The following is an 18,670-nucleotide window of genomic DNA, read 5'->3' on the forward strand; positions in this document are numbered from 1 at the left end:
GTGTCAGAAGATTTTACAGGTTTACAAGTGCAGGAACAGCCACAGGGTGCTCATGTTTGGACACAAAATAGCACTGATTGCTTTACTGGCCACATCTTTCAGCTGTGCTGGATGCTCTGGGTTATCTGCAAGGCTTTGTTTGATTCAATGGGAGCTGAATAAAACATATTTCTCTCTGATGCTTTTCTCGGGAGTCAGTGGTTTGCAGTCTTCACCCAAAATCTTTGTGGGCCTAGGTTTTTCTGATGCTTGTGCCATGAGTTCCTGAACAATTGCCATATCCCAACTTTTGTGAGGATGCTGAAAACCACCCCCCATTTTTCATGATGCCGGTAGTCACATTCAGTGTTGTTCTTGTGATGTCTGTTCTATGTTGTGTACACTTCAAAGGCAATAGAGGTGGTACTGCTACCTCTTTTAGCAGCATATGTTTGGTGACTGAGTGGGTATTTCTGCTTCTTACCTGCTCTGTCTGGATCAGGCTGCCATGGCAAGTGGTAGTATCGCCATCCCTGGAAGTGTTCAAAAAGTGTGTAGGTGTGGTGTTTAGGGACTTGGTTTAGTGGTGGACTTGGCAGCGCTGGGTTAATGGTTGGACTCCATGATCTGAGAGGTATTTTCCAACCTTAATGATTCTGTGATTCTGTCTCAGTTTTGAAACAGCCTTTTAACTTGATTTTCTTTTCACGTTTTTTTGCTGCTTGCTTGTTACCTTTTATATCAGCTGGATTATAACTGTCTCAGGTCAGACTGAATTTCAATTTTATTCTTAAGCTTTTGACTTCAGGACAGGGAAATGAAATTGTGCTTGAAAAATAATATAGCAAAGCTTTCTTGTGGGTTGTTTTCATTCAAATGACCTACGTACTCAGCAACAGTCAAGCAGTCTTTAGCCATGGTAAAGTTGAAAGGAAGCTGTTGGATCATATTGTTAAACATTTAGGAGGCTAAACCAGTTCAGTTTTTTTTTTTTAATGTTTATTTGGATACTGTCTTTGTAGTTGTGGTGCTGATGATTCCTAGACAGCTCTAAGTTTCAACAGTGTCTACAATGTAATAAGATAGTGGAGAGTCTTGGAAAAGTGACATGCTTAAAATTGTGTTTTAATAAATACAATGTAGCCTTTAATTTCATTGGAGGAAATCTCATCATAGGAGGAGCAGAAGTCAGGGTATGCATTTAGTGCTTATTATGAAGGATTTGTAACTCTTCCTATAAAAAGTACTGAACCTGTAAATGAAAACAATATTAACATTATTTCAGTTTGGGGCTACATTTTCTAAGTGTAATATAGTTTAAACACATAAGTTAGGCATGGAATTAGTAGATCATTCATTGCTTGTATGGAATAACTGACTGCAATTGCATGCTTGTCTTAAAATAATTAAACATTTCTGTATTAGAAAAATCGTTCCAAATAATTGGTAGCCCAAACCAGGAACCTGACAAAATCTGAAACTTTCACTGAGCAAAATAGAACTGAAGTTCATTGCTTTGTGTTCATATTTCAGTTACAGGAGAGAATTAAATGACTGCCTCAGATGGACTGGATTTGTTTTGTTATTTGTAATGTTGTTACCTTGCCTGTCCTTCAAAGTCAATGTACTTAAACCTGAAATTCAGATTAAAAAAGCACTAACATTTTTCAATTATGTTGAGCAGAACTATGCTATTTTAAGTATTGGAAAACATATTTCTACTATTACTAGAAAATTGATGCAATGAATACTTTTGGTCTATGTAAGGATTCATTAAGAACTTTATGGGCATAGAAGTTTTAAGCACTTTTAGACAGGTGGATGAACAGTTTACCTGTTCAAGTTTTCCATACCTCAAAAACTTGAATCACTAAGTCTGAGCAAATGAATGTTTTCACTTTTTTGCATTAGAAAGCTTGAATTACGGAAATACCTTCCAATCAACTCAAAATCAAAAATGTGTGTATTTTATGCTTTACATAAAAATCCTGGTTTACAATCTGATTTCCTTCCTCTTTATATAATTTATATATATTGTAAACTGACCATTTTATTCACCAAAGTAAGTTTGTTCTTAATCTTGAAGAGTCTATGGCTCATGTTTCATAGGTGAGCTTATTAATGCTTTTTATTTTAAAATTCTGCATTTGCCAAGTAAAATAGTTTTATTCATTGACTGGTAATGATTGCCAAAGCATATTTAAAACAAAATTCCAACCAAGGCAGTAATTTTCTCTTTGGGTGCTTGCACTGTGGTCAAAATTCACAATATAGGTTTTTAAAACAAAATGTTTCATACACAGGTATTCACTGACTAAGAGAACAGTGTGTGTTGCTTGGAAGCAGATAAGGAAAATTATTTCTTTGTGCTAGGCCCCAGTGTTTTACTGAACCCTATAAATGTCTGTATGTTCCTTGAAAATCTAAATGGCTGTGACCCCAGTTATGAGAGAAATGTGGTGGTTTGAATGATTTTTAGGAAAATACTTCAGGTGCAAAATTACTGCATTGTTAAGAATGGTGAGAGTTGTTGGATATTGGCCTGATGCTTCAGAGTAGCAAATACCTGCTAAATGGTGAATAATGCAGTTCTTTATTATTGCCAACAAGCTATAGGGTGTTTTCTTTTGGCAGACCTTCTGGAGTAACTTAATGGGATTAGACGTGTGAAATGAGACTTAAAATTTGTTACTGAAGCTAAAAGACCGCTGTGATGTTTCACTCAGATGCTCTGCAGTTCTGTTTGGGTTTTTTGGGTGGTTTTTGTCTGAGGGCCAGGGGAGGTCATTTGCAAGAAAAGAGTTAACAGTTGCAAGGAAATATTTTTGGCCGAAGTCTGTTTGCTATCAGTATGGGCATGGATAAGTTTCCTTTATAGGGAAAGGTTTCTATTTTAACTACTTCAGATGTTAATCCAGCTGGTCTAGCCTGTTTGTAATTTGAATTGCACTGTAGAGATCAGTTCTTGATGCTGGCATGTTTAGCATCTGAGATCTCTCTAGTGCCTATCATCTTGATAGAAATTTTTTGAGCACATAGCTCACATTAGCATGTCCAAAGAACCAGCTAATCTGGCTTCCTAGACTTCTATGACTATTATACATTCTTTTTAAGGAAATTAAAATCTATGCTTTAAAACACCAATCCCCACTGTTTCTGTGGTTGTTTGAAGTTTCCTGGACTGAAGAATAGTGTGCTGTTTGTATTGATTTCAGTGTTACTTGTGCAGGATTCTGCTCCTGAAAGGCAGAGCATGCATACCTGTATTAGCTTGTCTCAGGAAAAATGTGAAAGGTCGATCTGCTTTGAAAATAGGTGTTCGAGATCTTTTCAGTAAGACCATTGCTGTAATGCAACAAAGAAAACATCAGTAAAATGCATCTTCCTTTCTTTCCATCTTCTATACAGTGCCCTCAAGCTCTGGTTAGTACCTTGACTTTTGAGTTGCTTCTCTGCTTTAAGACAAAACCAACAATTTTATCCTAGTGAGATCAGTCTGGCAAAATTAACAAGTCAGGAGTTGTGAGACTACATGCATGTGATTTGTGCATATTTCAGTGCTGAAGAGCGTTTGCCTGGCATTGGATCTCAAAGGTAATTTTTGTTGTCATCACATCCCTAACTCTGCTGAAGTCATACCATGCTGTTGCCTCACCTGTTAGCCAATTCCTAGCTGTGCTGTTCTGGTGAAAAAGATAAGCAAGGCACAAAAGTAGTTCCTTATCCAACTGGGAGACAAGCAGCAGAGAAATACCTACATCGTTGTGGATTTTCTCTTGTCAGAGCTCTCAACAAAATCTTAAGTATCCTCAACTCAGTTTATAACTGTCTTTCCTCTCTGGCTGTGGGTTAATTATTAGATTAAATAAAGAAATTTTAAGAGTTGTGATGGCTCAGCTATTATTAAAATACATCTTGTTTAAATAAATTCTTCCTTTAAGCTATATAGTATTAAGAATTCATTGTCAAAAACCCCACCACTAAACCCACCAGATCTGGATTATTTTTTGAACAGTTAAAACAATGGAATTAGTTTGGGAAGGCACCATTTTAGCACTTGTAAAAAAAATATGCCTAGTTTCAAGTCATCATGTCACTAGATCTTTTGAAATAAACAATAAACATAATTGCACTTTTTAAAATCTGCTTGTCAGCTTGGTCTGATTGGAGTTAAGGGATGTTTTGGCATTGGTTTCAAGGGGATAAAGGTCTATTCTCCTTAGTCTTTGGTATGTAATTGAAGTCACCTAAAGCTTTTATTTTGTATGCGCCTTACCACAAAGTTATTAAAAACATTACTGCCCTGACAGGGATTAAAACTGTTACAAATCTTAAAACTGTACAGTTCTGCAGAAAGGTTAACTTAGTTATGCCAGATGTTCTCTGTACACCCCTCTATGTACACATGTGTCTTTTTGTTTCTAGAGGAATACTGAATACATCAATTCAGGTGTGCTCAGGTTGTTTTTGGCATTGCAGCTGTGGGATGTTGGAGTGAAGGGATACGCAACAAATTGGGCACCACAGTGAGATGCACTGCCATGCTCTCTACATGCCTCTTGAATTACTTCCTGGGAGCAAGGAGGAGAAGTGGTAGAGTGCTCTGGTCCCCAGCCAAGGACCCAGCAGCATTTGTGATGTGGAGCACATTTATCCTTGGCACAGCCCAGGGAAGCAGAAAGGCAAGATGTGGTTAATGGTGAATGACTCATGTACTGACTGGGTAGTCCATAGCTGAGACTTTGCTCTGAGTCTCCCACTCACCCAGTCCCATCTGCTCGTGTGGAAGTGATCTGTTAGCAGGAGCTACTGCACATGAAGGTCACACTTCAAAGTATGTAAGAATCAAGCTTGTCTGTATAAAACTTGCCCATCCATTACCATTAATGCTATCAAAGGGATCGTCCTCAAATCCCTTAACAGTTCAGGAGCTGTAGATAAAATATTAGTAACCTTTTTTTCATTTTTTTTTCTTATGATCTGAGCAAATAGATATTTAACCAGCAGAAAAATATATATGTTATATTTTCTCAAACTAGATTTTCCCTGGACTGGTAAAGTTGTTTTTTTTTCATTTGAGCCATTACACCTTAGTCAGACATCAAAAATTAAGGTTTCTTATGAGCAATTACAAAGGTAAAATGAAAGTGTGTTAAATAGAAATGTTTGTTAGGCATACATGTAAATTCTACCATGCTTTTTTTGTTTTAAATAAGAGACTAGTGGTTGGTTATAGTGGTAAGCTCCAGAAGTGAGAAGTTTGTCTGAGTATTTGATTTACCTGTAGCTCCTGATGCCTTTGTACCATCTTCTGTTACTTCTATCTCTGCTTTGTGAATAGCTTCTGAAATATAAAGACTATCTTGCTCTGCAAAACACCAAAAATTAGTAAGTTATTTTCTGCATTTCATTACAAACATATTTTTAAAAAATACTCAGAATACTTTTACCTTATTTTTTCCTGCAGAATGTAAGGATCACATAACTGTTAGGTATTTCAGCATTTGACTGTTCTCCCACTATATGAATAACAGTGGATTGAATGCTGAATGGGAGTTACTAGTTCGAGAGGTCTCCAGGAAGGCAAGGTTACATAGTGAAAATAGAAACATAAACAGAGTAAGGACAATGAAAGAACTGAAGAACCCTTGGAAGGGAAATACAGAAAAAATGTTCTTCAGGAAGAAACAATGGAACTGTGACATAAAATGAATCTTGGAAAATAATTAATTTCAGAAAGACACTGAAGAGAGTGTTACAAGTCTGCTTTTCTCCAGCGGCCTGCAAAAGGCAGAAAGCAGGAAAGGTTGAGAAATTTTGTCTTTCTTGTCTGAATTCAAGGATCAAGACCAACATGGAGGTGAAATCAAAGAAATGCTAAAAGAGAATTTTGTCTATTTCTGTCTTAATTTTGTCCAGTCAGAAAAAAAAATGAGAGGGAAGCAAGCAGGACAAAATTAGGGAGAGCAAGAATTTTAAAAAGTAGATAAATCTTGCACATTTTGAGGGGGAATATACAAGCTTTCAGGTATAAAAAAGCTATTTCAGGTCTGAAATGAAGAAATGCATTTGTTTGCTAAACCTGATCTGAGAGTAAATACTCTGAAGATTATCTTTCTGCTTCATACGGAAGAGAAAATGAAAACTTACCTTTTTTTTTTTTTTTTTTTTTTACTATCTATTGGTTAAGTAAAAGATACATTTTCCTTGTAAACTCTGCCTTACATCTCTCTTAGACCATATAGAACCCTACTTCTGTGACATGGTGGTGTAAGAGAAGAACTAAAAAGAGCCTCAACATATCCTTTGTTCCATAACTCTGCCAGGGCAGGATCAAATACTTCTACAAGCCTTACCCTGTATGCCAAAAGCCAAACGAAAGCTGCTAAATTATATTGTATATGGAATTAATTTCCCCAAAGTTTTTATCTTATTTAAATAGATATTAACTTTATAAAATACATCCTTGTGTAGTTTATCAGTATATTAACATTTGTTTGCAATAAGCAAAGCAGCGGTGAGCAGTAACAAATTATTTTAATGTGCAGCTCTGTGCAGTCTGAGATTTGTATTGCAATGTAACATTGATATGTTCAATTTTAAGAGCAGCATAAAAACTCCATGAGTGATGTGCCTTCTGAGGTTCATCCCAGGAAAGCAACTTTTCTGTAAAAGCAGGTTTGTTTGAATTGGAGCAATTTCATTTATTCACTCACATGCACAAGAATGTGAGCTGCTTGCTGGGCAGCTACCACTCCCAAGTCTTTACTGTGAGCAGAAATGACTAAGTTGAAATATTTTGTTGCTGGAAGGAGTCAAAAGAAAAATAATAAATAATGTGGATTCTTTATTTTTCATTTAATATTAAATGGGGACAAATTTTCCAAGGAGCAGAAGAATTTCAGTGTTCCAAACTCAAGAATTTAATAATAACAACAGTATTTTAGCAAAGGGAAAGTATAACTTTGTATACTGATTACTGGATTAGCAAGACAGTATATATAGCCTATATATAGTATTGTTTGCAGTGTCAGGAGTTGGAATATAGACTTGTTGGACCAGCATCCCTCACTGTTAAATAACTATTTGAAAACACAAACAGGAATGTAAGTTTTACTAACGCATCCTAAATTTCTGAATAAATAACCATTTTCCCAAGCCTACACTGTCTTGATAGTTTTAATCTTATAGACAAGAAAAAAGTAAGTTCAAGACCAAAAGTAACCTGTCCTTTTCAGGTTCCTCTTTCCTACAAAACAGCTCAAAATACAATTGCAGTTGAGTGTGAATTGTGCTTTAGATTTTCACAGATAAAGAAGTACAATCGATTCAGAAGACCCAGGCCTAGCAAATCATTCAAATATAAGAGTCTTAAAACTATTGGGTCAAGGATCATTTTGTATTTCGTCAAGCCTCTTACCTGAAATGCCTTTAAAATTAGCAGTGATGGGATCAAATGCATCTCTAATTCCCAAAGCAGAAAGAACTGTCTTTAGGTCAAAAACGCTTTGAATACTGAACCTGAAATAATTGTGATAGATTTTATTTAAATGAAGGATTTGTAGAATTTGTAGAATTAAAAGGCATTAAGAGATACAATTTATTTCAAGCCTTTGCATTTCATCCATCTCTTCCTGTATGAGCCCAGTGCATTGTCTGATTAAGTGTATTTGCAGAAAAGTAGCTCACCTTCAACTGAAGACATTAACAGAAGGAATCCCTCGCCACCCTCTGTTGCAATCAGACTGCTACTAAGTCTTCTCAACATGTGAATTTTGCATTTTCACAAAGTGTTCTCTTTCTAAAGTTATTTTTGGCTATAGCAAATGGCCCTTGGAAACGTTTCCCAAAAATTAGCTTGAAAGAAAACAAATATTAATATACACACTGGTTTTCAGTGCTCTGTTAATGTGATGAATACATTGTAAGACGTGTGTAATGAAGCCCTTCCGTGCTAATCCATACAATAGATACAGCCACATAAAGCCTTCTGTGCCTAATTCCTCCTGCTATGCAATTTCATTGGAGTAGATGATAGAAAATACCTCCAGCATAGGTGTTTGCTAAAACAACAACTGACTAAAGTGGAAAATTAATAGTGAAACCTGCTTTGTGCATGGAAAGATGGTTATGGCTGCTGGAGGGGGGCCAAGCTCTTTGTCTAGTACCTTTTTAGTACTCTGGCAAGTTTAGAAAATATGAAATAGTGTGTCTTTAGGAGGTTATATGTTTGTTCTTCCTTAGACAAAGAGAAAAATGAGTGTGGGAAAGGTCAAGCAACATTTCTCTGGTTTAGATCCTTAAAGGATTTATATCCCAAACAAATAGTAAGTAAAAGCTGTAGGATCAACTGAAATGCTTAGGTTTTTCAAAACAGTACAGAGTGTAACCAGAAAGTCTTGTAATTCCTGGCTCACCTCTTTGTGGTTTAAGAAAGTGTTAGAGCATCTCTGATCATGTGACAGATAATGAAACCAAAAGCACGTAATTTGATTTTGCTCACACACTGCTTGTGTCAACACTGTCACATGGAATTCTGACAGCTAAAGTAGTGAATCTGTTGTGTTAACATTGCTTACCTAGGCAGAAAAATGTCCATCTTTGTTCTCTTCAAGCTGTTGGCCCAGTGGGTTATGGTTTTGGCAGAAAGGTGAGACTCAATCTGGGACAAAGGTGTTCTTTTGTGGCTGGGAAGCACTAGGAACATGCTGAGTTTCTCCCCCAGGTAGGGTAACTCGACCACGCTGAAAGCCTCCAGAGCTGCAGTCTGGAACTGGCCTGTGGGTGGGCAAAGAGAGATCTTATTTCTTCATTCAAGTGGGAAGAAAACCCCAAACCCACAACCCTTGCTGGGGTCAGCAGACAGTTCAGAGTAGCTGTGGTGGGATGTAAGGAGTGGTCTCCAGTTCTTGGGCTCCTGTAGCCAGCTCAGGTTGCTGTTAACTCACCTAACAGAGCTGAGTGTCAGAGACACAGATATCTTGGCAGAGCAGTGCCAATGCCACTGATAGCACCTGAAGAGCCACCTCAGCAGAGCATGGGCATTTTATTTCTTTTCCATATAACAGTTGTCCTCCTTGCTCTGGGGACAAAACCCCCAAAACTACCAAGTCAATGACAGCAACTATGATGACTTTTCCCCCAATGTATGTTATTTGAATAAACTTACAATTTTATATTTTTCACTAGAATTTTACTACAACAGATAGGAATTACAAAAACAAAATGCAGTGTCCTATTTGATTAATTGAAACCTACTTTGGCTCATGTTTCCATCTTTACTACCTTTAAAAGTCAATTTTACTCTTATTTCAAGAAAAAAAATAGTTCCATTAAACAAGAGCTAGTATATGCTTATTTAAACATTTACTATTTATTTATTTTCTATTTAAGCACAACATTTATATATTTTTTAAATATAGGCACAGAGACCTATCACAGTCAGATGAAGGTCATAAAAAATAGTCTCCAAAGTAAAAGCTTCCAAGCTTCCAAGCTTCCAATTAGCTTTACAGCAATCTGTAACAGCCATTTAAAAGTATAATTTCCATCCCATAATCAAAAAAAAAAATTCATCCAGACATTTCTAATGAATTCTGTTATACAGTAGAACAGATTTGGTTGTCACAATTTTGCTTCCTAATTTTTTCATCTGAGAATCCAGTAAGTAGCATTTCAGGAACACTCAGCAATAGTTATTGGGCCAGGAGTTTAATACAACTTAAGTACAAGGCACAAATGAAAGTCTTACTGCCTTTAAGCCATCCAAAATATTGAATCTACACCTCCTTCACCCAGCTGTAGCAGTTGTATCTTCAAGGGTAGATGCTCACACTGTTTGAGTCAGTGGTTGTAAATAACTGTATATGGACAGCTCATGTTCATAATATCTAAATATTTGCCAATAAATACATAGCTATAGGATTTCTGAAATATTTAGTGTACAGTGTTTGTTAGTTTTGCAGATATGGACTAGTGAGGATTCATTAAGTGTTGATTGTTCTGCTAGATTGAATTTTAGGCTTGTAGACCAGCCCTCCTGCCTTGCAGTCTGGAGAGAGAATTGCTCTGTTAAAACCAGCTCCCAGCATGTAGAGCATTTGCTGGGAAAAGATGCTCTGGTTTCTAATAGGCAGGCAAGGAAGATTTATATTTGCAGTGCACTGGATATGAGTGGTATAATTTGTGGGCATGCTGATATTTTGAAGTCAGCACATTCTGCACAAAGGTTATACAGTCCTTATTTATTAATTAGAAAGAAAATAAAAGACTTAAGATTATTGAGTCAGAACATTTAGTGTTCATTGCTTGAACTAATTTTGAGCATCCCATAAGGATTACACATATGCTAAATTAAAATTCAAACATAGTTAACAAAATGCTTAGAAAAATGAGTATGTAAAATAGTTGTGGTGTTTAAGAAGTGTGTGTGAACAGTAATGTTGACATTTTCTTAGAGCAGTCTTACTTATTCCTAGGCTGGTTTGTTCTGTGTGGCAACGTTCAAAGGATAAACAATGTTGTAAATGCTGCAATTGATAACAGGCCACAGCTTATCTTTCTCACTCTGTGTTCTGGATCCTGGTGGGGCACAGCTGCTATCGTTTAATAATAAAGGACAGTCATCTCAGTCCTCTGTTTAGCTGTACTGAGCCAGTCTTTTGCATTAAGTTTGAACTGATTTGTTAGAAACGTTTCTGGATTTTTTAGTGACAAAGATTGAATTGGCCCAATCAAATCTGACAACCAGCAAATTTTAAATTATCCCTTCTATTTTGGCTTTCCTCAAAAGTCCCTCCAGCTGCAGAGAGCTCACATGTTTCAGGCTGGATGAAGGGAAGGTAATCAAAATATTTTGTCTCTCCTTTTCTGTGCAAAAATTTAGTGCTCTAGCTACCTACTTAAGGATGATAGGATGGAGTTCCTTGTGTTTTAGCAAGTGGTCAAAAGAGCACAACAAATAATTTCGCATCAGCTTTGCAAGGACTCTGCAGCAAATATATGGTCAGACAAAGCAGCTCAGCTGTGGAGCTCCTGGTAATTGGCTTTACCTGAGATCTCTACTTGTACAAGCAACAGCATCATCCTGCCTTCTGTCATTTAATAATCTGGGACCTTAATGATCACCACCGCAGAATATGAGAAGAACTTGGATGTAGAATTGCAAATGAGTCAGCAAAGATTTTTAATAGCCTGATGATTCAGTTTTTTCGGGAACAAGAGTACATTTGTAAGAAAAAGAAGGCAATCTGGGAAACTTTAAGTCTGTCTTTGAGAAGTTTTAGGACACTCTGGAGAAAAAAATAATCAGGTCACAGAGAGAAATAGAAATTGAGATAAATTTCCATGTCATGTAGACTGGCAAACAAAACTATAAACTTTTTTGACTTGTTAACTAATTTGATAAAAAGGCATAGATCCAGCCATCTAGTTTTAGGTAAAACATTAAACATTGTTTCACTGTGCCACTATTTACAGGTAGAATTGGTGGCACTTAGAACCAGAAAGGAAAGACAGCAAGCAGCCACTTGAAGGGGAAACTACAATGAGCAAAGGTACAAGAGGTTAAAAAGGGTCACTAGTAGCTTTCCAAAGTATTGTCAACACTCAAGACTTTTATCAAAGACAAGCAGTGAGGTTGCTGTGAAGACTGGAGTGGTGGAAACAAAATAGTGGGTCAAAAACACACAAAGAATTTATGTATCTCTGGAGATTTCCCTCCCCCTGATTTACATAGGAAAAAGGTGCCAAAAGGAAAAAGGCCCAGGTGGGGCCAACCTTGAGTAACCACCCTGAGCTGATTCTGCAATACTCTACACAAGGTATTTTTATCAAGACACAGAAATTGTGAAAGCATTTTATCAAGTATATGTATGCCCTCATTGAAAGTTTTATGTACATTTCTGGTCATTTATTTTAAAGAAATATTAATTTAAATTGGAAAAGTTCAAAAAAAGAACTAGTGGAGAGTTTGAAGAATTTGGTTTTTGAATAGTTTAGAAGAGCCTGGCATCTTAATCTTAGCTATTAGGAAATTGAGATAAAACTTGGTGGCTTGCAATTACTTTTGGGAGTAAATATTAAAGTGGAAGAGAAGCTATTTAACTTAAAGGATAAATCAGGCAGGATGTTAAGAGATATAAATCTGTCTTGAAAAAATTTAGATTTGGAATTTGGACAGTTTTTACCCAAGTGCAGTTCTGAAAGTTAGAGTAGGAGGGAAAAGAGCTTTTTATATTTTAAAAGAGATTGTGTAGCTAACTGGCAAAGTTCCTGTTGGCAAAAAATTAAGCCTGCAGCATGAGTTCTTCTGTCAGCAACCCACATACATCAAGCCTTTGAAAGTAGCCTACACTGTATTCATATATTATACAAATAAAAGTTTGACCTATATTTATACTGTTTTAAGCCCATGCTGAGATCATCCACTGATTTGGTATACATGACATAAGAATTTCTTTTCTTTTTCTAGAATTTATCCCTGAAGATCTGCAGTTTTTCCCTAAAGACTTGGCTGCAGTGCTGGTGCTCCTGGTTATGCTCTGCTCCCTCTGGTGCTCAGTGATTTGGCTGAGGGACCAGGAAATTTCTTACCCAACAAATCAAATTGGTAGGGTTTGATACAATTTTAGTCTTAAGTGCCCCTCTGTCATGGGGTCAGATATGCTTTCTACTGTAGCCCCTTCCTAGCCAGCTTTATTTGACCAGCTCCATGCTATTGTAAAGGACTTTGTATATTGCAGTACCCTCAGTCTCTCATCTTTCTTTCTCATGGCATGATGTATTGGTGCCTTTTGACTGTTTCCTACAGCTGACAAGTTTGTTATGGAGTACTGGGAGCTGTTGGTCTGTGAGGGATGGGACAGGGACAGTAGATATTTTAGGAACCATTTTGAACCCAGGACCTGTTTCTCAATTGCCTGGAATTATGAAGAGTCAATTTGGTCACCTTCATTTGATGGGACTTCTTGTGAGATTCTCCAAGCTGGGAAAACAACACATCTTAGTGTGATATCTGTGGGAATTAAATAAATCTGTTCCAAATTGCACAGTAGATCAAATATGGATCAAGGACAGTTACCATAGTTAACTTCAGCTGTGTGGTGCATGGTAGGCACTTTCAGGGTTGAGCCCTCTGGTGTCGTAAAAGGCAACATCTGGGAATCCATGAAGGAAAACTTTCTTTGCCACATGCTTCTGAAGTACAGGGTGCTCACCAGGGTGACCTGGCTGAGTGATGACCCAGTGCTCTCCAGTGTCATCCCATGCATATCCTCATCTGCATGAAAAAGAGACAAGGGAGGGGAACACATGCAGTCTTATGTGCCCAGGCCTAAAGGCCAGATCTATGTGACTAAATAAAGCAAGCTGAGACCCTCTCCATCCCTAAGGCCAAGAGGCACAACTCATAAGGCACTGCTCACCCTCTACCTTCCCCTCCCCACCTACACATGCACCTCACTGGGGCTGCCTGTTGTTCCATGCTCTCCCCAGAGCTGAGATTGAGCTGGTCAGTGTGTTAATTCCCCATTTTGACTTTTTAAACTCACAGTCTGACTGCTGAGCTTATGCCCCTGTGTGTCCCTCATAGCACCATGAAAGCATTCAGTGCTGTGAATACAGTCCAAGGGGAATTTGGCTGTTCCTAATTAAAACTGAGAACACTGCAAAGGATTGCCTTTTTAAAAATTAAGGGAACAAGGCAAAGTGGTTACCAGCTTGACACTGCTTACAGATGCAGACCTATTCCAGCTCTTCACATTACAGATGAGTGTTAACAGAAGAATTAGGTTTCCTGGCTTTCAGCCTTGGTTTGGGCAACATGGAGCATGGCAAAAATCTTTACGCTTGGTTAAATGCAGTTTCTCCCATTACTCCTATTTTACATTTCATTCATGTGCAACCATTCCTGTGGGTCCCTATGGTACCTGCAAGGTCAGTGGTGATCCATTCCTGTGTGTGGGTGGTGTTGGGGTCGGTGAGGTTGGTTTGGAGCAGGCTGCTGTTGGCCCAGCGTGCGGCGCGCTCGGCAAAGTCGGGCGAGAGCTGCACGCCCGCGTCCACAAAGAGGGAACATCCCAGCTGCACCACTGTGCCTTGGCTGGAGTCAGTCACTGCTTCATCCACCGTGCGCATGAAATCCTGCACGCTTTGATCTGCCAGGCAAGAGACAGAAACTGCAATTGTTGTGCTGAGGTTAGGGACAGCAGGGATTGCCCCAGGGCTTCGCAGCTCTCAGCTCCAGTGCTGACACTGGTGTCCTCTGACTGTTAAAGCCCTAAAACAACTGGAGCAGCCTTGACTTTGTGGAGTATTCCTGTCAAGCACTGCTGCCACGGGCAGTGATGTGCTGGGCGTTGGAAAGCTCTCTTCACGTGTCTGTAAAAATCACTCTAGTGCAGATTTGTCAAGTGCCTGATCTCATGTCTGGCTCACAGTTCTATGCAGACACAGTTCTTAACAGTTCATAAGGTAGTTATTTTTTCTTGGTCACTCTGAGTTCCCACCAGTGAGGTCTAGTGCCTCTGGCCATGACTGGCTGAGCTGCAAATGCCACAACCCCGCTATCTCCTTCTCCTTATGTTATCCACCTATCCCAGGAAAGGCATTTCTCTGACAGTCCCTCTGCCACCCTTGGGCCCTTAGGTGTTGTTTGATTTCTTGAAGGATTGTGTCCCAAACTGGCCCAGTACTGCTGATGAGCCCTGGCAATCCTAAACCTAGCTGATAAATTGCTTCATGTGCTAAAAGTGACTCCTTTATTTATACAGACCACAATAGTGGGCTTTTTTCTTATTTTTAGAAAACTGACATGATCTGAGGTGTAAAGTATTATTCTTGTGTGTTTTGCATTAGTATGGGAGCACTTGATGAGCTCTCTGGAAGATGTGAGAAGTCAAAGATGGTAAATTAGAAGCAGAGATGAATGTGAGGAGTGGTATCCCAAGCTTGTGACTTCACCAAAGTGCTTAGCTAACCAAAGTCTCAAATTCTTACTTGGACAACTACTCAAAATTACTTTAATAAAACAGCAAGGAGAAATAGTTTTAAAGCATGCCATTTTGTCTGTGCTGTCTAGTGATACATCCCAATTATACATTGGTTTTGTTAGTACTAGAAAAAGGGTAAACAAATTTTCCAAACATTGAAAGAAGTTTACAAGTGCATGTAAGAGCAGATTCTCTGTGAGCAGTGAATGAACCATTGATGTTTTCATTGTTTTCAGCCTGCTAAGGTTTTAACCATATCCTTCATTATTGGTTAGGGCAGACCAACAGAAACATTAATGCAGACATCTACTGGAAGAAAGGAATTTTTTCATATACATATATATATACACATACATATACAATTTGGGTTTATTCATCTTATAGGAAATTTCATCTCAGTATTTAATTTATTTATTTGATTTAGACCATTTGAGGAAGTGGTTTCCTTCCCCATTACTGGAAATACTCTATATACCAATAACAATAGATCCCATCCTACCTTATTTTCACATTCCTGCATAAATATTACTGAAAGCCAAAGCTCAAGTGGTTTATGCCTCAGACAGCTAAAATGGAGATAAAATGTCTGCTTGCCATGATGTGCCACATGAGAAGAAGAGAGCATAAAAGAGCTAGCAGGTCATCAACAATCCCTGCACTTCTCTGTTATATTTTCTGTGGAGATCTGTGCTTGAATTTCACTTTGAAATGTTATTCTTTAAGGTCCTTTCATAATAACTGAGCCCCTAATGACCAGAAGTGTCAAGCAAGGTATAATCCTGGTATGAATTAATGTTGTTTAGGAATTGAATTTACAGAAATAGGAATCCTGTTGGCAAGACTTTGTTATATCAGCTGCTCATAATTTAGATGCACTGTCCCTGTGTCAGTACGTGTAGCTGTATCTGTAAGGATCAGCCAGAGTTAGCTCTTATTGCTGTGCTGGGGTTGAATACCAGTGCTGTACAGAATGGTGGTGTGACTGAGGCTGGTTACACCACGGGACAATGAAGTTACTGGGTTTTAGTCTTCATACCCTGAAGGCAAATTTTATGCTGAGAAATAGCAATGTTACCTCTATACATAAGTATTGTATGTAAGCTGCAAATTTCGAAGATGAGGCAGTCATCTGCTTTTCATAAACATTCTGCCCATAATGTAAAATAGTTTTTGATATGTGATTTGAGATGGTAGGATAATCCAGAGCTAAAATGAAAACAGCATCCTTAAATTCAGCTGACTTAATGCTGGATTTAAAGACATCTGTCTTTCCCATATCCCTTCCAAATTCCCAGTGAGTTTTATATTTTAGCCTGCTTTCAGGGAAAGATGCAATTGCACCGTCCATCTGTCAATGTATATGTCTGTCTGCCAGTCTCCTTCTGATAACTTTTCATATTTTTGGCCAGTTGTAATAGCATTAGGAAAGTCTTAAAGATAATTCAGCTTCTACAGGTTTCATAAAATTCATTAGTGGGATAGGAGAGAATAACACTGTTTTCTGCCTGGCAATTCTTTGCAGAGCACATAAAGGAGACCAGGACACAGTGGACACAATGGACCTCTGGCAAACCTGGAGTAATTCTGCTCTTTAGGGAAGTAGCTTTTCTAGATGTAGCTGTATTTTGTGTCATAAGAGAGTAAGTACTGATTCAGAAAAAAGAGGAATAATAACCTGTTCGTCAGCTACTCCCTTGAGTTTCCTTTGTCCATCTGATACCTGGCTGTCAAAGATGGGGAAAAGTACATCTTGCAGTCAGAGAGAAAGAAGAGGTTCAGTATGATGTGTGCAATTCCTGTCATCTTTGTGATTTATTACAAAAAGTAAGACTAAGGATTTTTTCTAAGTACATTACCATGAATGCTGTATCCTAGGGCATCTTGCAGCTCCATAAAGGTATTTCCTTGAGCTCCAAACTGCAGCAGCTCCAAAGAAACAGCCACGCTTGCTGGAGAGACTACCAGATTGGTCTTGTTCTCTGCTTCAGACACCTGCCGGTAGAGACTGATGGCAAATTCAGTCTTGTGCTCTCTCAGCTCATCATAGGAGATGCAGTTCCCTTTGGTTATGCAGCAAACAGACAGGAAAAATGCAGAGAATAAAATGGGCAACATGAAGATGAGCTGGGAACAGTCTCCACCAGCTAACACCTGCAATTAATGACACAGATATATTTAGAAAAGCAATAGTCTGAGCTGGCAGAGGAACTTTCCATCAGGGTTGAGATATCACTTGCAGTAGTAATGATCACTGTTAAAATACTTGTCCAAGTCTACTCAGTAGCTACTGTCATTAAAAAAAAAAAAAAAAAAAAGAAAATACATAAATACATATGTATGGCATGCTGATGACTCTGTTGACTAACAAGAACTGAATTTTCCAGAATGCTGTAGCATGTAAGATGGTTGGCCATTACAGAGCATGGAGACACACAGCCTCTTGGTTAAAAATTAGCTACCTGCACACATGATGGGACACTTCAGTGCAGTCTTTCTGTCCCCAGCAGAAAGGGGGTTACACCCAGCACTCCCAGAAGAAAGGACACCCCTTGTGAAGTGCAGAAATCTAATTGGAAGCTCCAGGCTGGGCTTTGGATCCATGTTTGCAAAAGGCTGGCTTCAAATTTCCCCCCTGATATTCCTTCTATGAAATTTATGGCATGACAGAAAAGGTGGTATTTGCAAAAGGCTCCAGTGCTTGCAGCACAAAATCACCACATCGGATTTTAATGGGAAATCAAGCACTGGTCAACGTTATATTAAAAGACACTTAGATTCATATTTAAAGGAATAGTGCTAAAATGAGAGAATAGCTTTCCTTACAGAATTCCACATTTGAAGATTGCATACAAGTATATTTTAAAAATTACTGCACCTTCTTTCACCTCAGGATTTCCTACAAATCTTTCTCCATGCCCTTTGCTCTAGAGAGCACCTCTAATACTTCGTATTTACTCACAGTTAGCTCTGTTAGATTGTCTTGCCTTTCTGTGTCCTTCTGGGTTCCTGAATGGAAACTGCCTATGAACGTCTTATCTCCTTCTTTAATAGGTAGTGGAGCAAAGACCAAGTCATGAGACTGCATTTAAAGGGATAGTCAGTGATCAGAGTCTCTGTCGGCGATGTCTGTACCACTCTGTCCAAATTCCTGTAGGCTACAAGCTCTATGGAGAGCCAGGCAAAGCAGCATGCCACTGACCAGCAAATCCAAGGCAAGGAACAAAAAGGTACACATGGACATAGAGTCAGCAACTTCCTTGCAAGCCCTGCTCGAGCCTCATGAGGCTTGTGACCTGCTGGTACCGAGCAAGGCATCTCCTATCTCTTTTCCCACCCCCCTCCTTCTTTTATATGAATTCCATTGATTCCTCTGCCACAAAGGGGAAGAGAAAGGGCTCTCTGTGTACCAGGCACACAGCTATTTTTTTTACCCCCACTTTGAAACCCTATTCAGAAATCCCATGCAATTAAAATGTCTTTATTTCCATTTTTTTTTTAATTAATGCTATCCAAAATAGCAAGATTTTCTTTTACTCTTTAGTTTCCAGAAGGAAAGAAACAACAAAGTGCTGCACTTGAAGGAGAGCAAATGAAGAAGGGGCCACTTTGAATGGACCAGAAGCAGAAGAGCTGTGGTTGTGACTGCTTTAAAAGCAGTTGCAGCTGTTCATGGCTTTCTTTGTGTGATTGGATCAAATCCT

The 18,670-nt window shown here is 38.4% G+C and overlaps 1 protein-coding gene across 2 annotated transcripts; it reads right to left on the bottom strand.

Moving 5' to 3' along the window:
• Positions 1-517: 517 nt before the first annotated feature.
• SERPINE3 (serpin family E member 3) lies at positions 518-18,054 on the bottom strand. Of its 2 annotated transcripts, XM_053935261.1 has the most exons (9): positions 17,929-17,975; positions 16,826-17,120; positions 13,908-14,135; positions 13,061-13,258; positions 8,559-8,757; positions 7,400-7,500; positions 5,261-5,347; positions 3,241-3,324; positions 518-1,231 (listed from the first exon to the last, which is right to left on the bottom strand). In XM_053935261.1, the coding sequence occupies exons 2-9, from the start codon at positions 17,082-17,084 to the stop codon at positions 1,191-1,193; spliced, it is 1,197 nt and encodes a 398-aa protein (XP_053791236.1). In that variant the 5' UTR covers positions 17,085-17,120; positions 17,929-17,975; the 3' UTR covers positions 518-1,190. The 2 variants fall into 2 exon arrangements, with proteins under 2 accessions (XP_053791236.1, XP_053791235.1); XM_053935260.1 differs by lacking the exon at positions 518-1,231 and having other exon boundaries at positions 3,197-3,324; positions 17,929-18,054.
• Positions 18,055-18,670: the final 616 nt, after the last annotated feature.

The sequence above is a fragment of the Vidua chalybeata genome, chromosome 2, assembly GCF_026979565.1.
Source record: "Vidua chalybeata isolate OUT-0048 chromosome 2, bVidCha1 merged haplotype, whole genome shotgun sequence".
Classification (NCBI taxonomy): Eukaryota; Metazoa; Chordata; class Aves; order Passeriformes; family Viduidae; genus Vidua; species Vidua chalybeata.

Coding starts and splice junctions, on each gene's coding strand:
- SERPINE3 (XM_053935260.1), bottom strand. CDS start 18,054: ATGCAGTCTCATGACTTGGTCTTTGCTCCACTACCTATTAAAGAAGGA. Junction 13,259..13,907: donor GATCACCACTGACCTTGCAG/GTACCATAGGGA, acceptor TTTTTCATGCAG/ATGAGGATATGCATGGGATG. Junction 8,758..13,060: donor CACAGCTGAAGTTAACTATG/GTAACTGTCCTT, acceptor GCCCACCCACAG/GCCAGTTCCAGACTGCAGCT.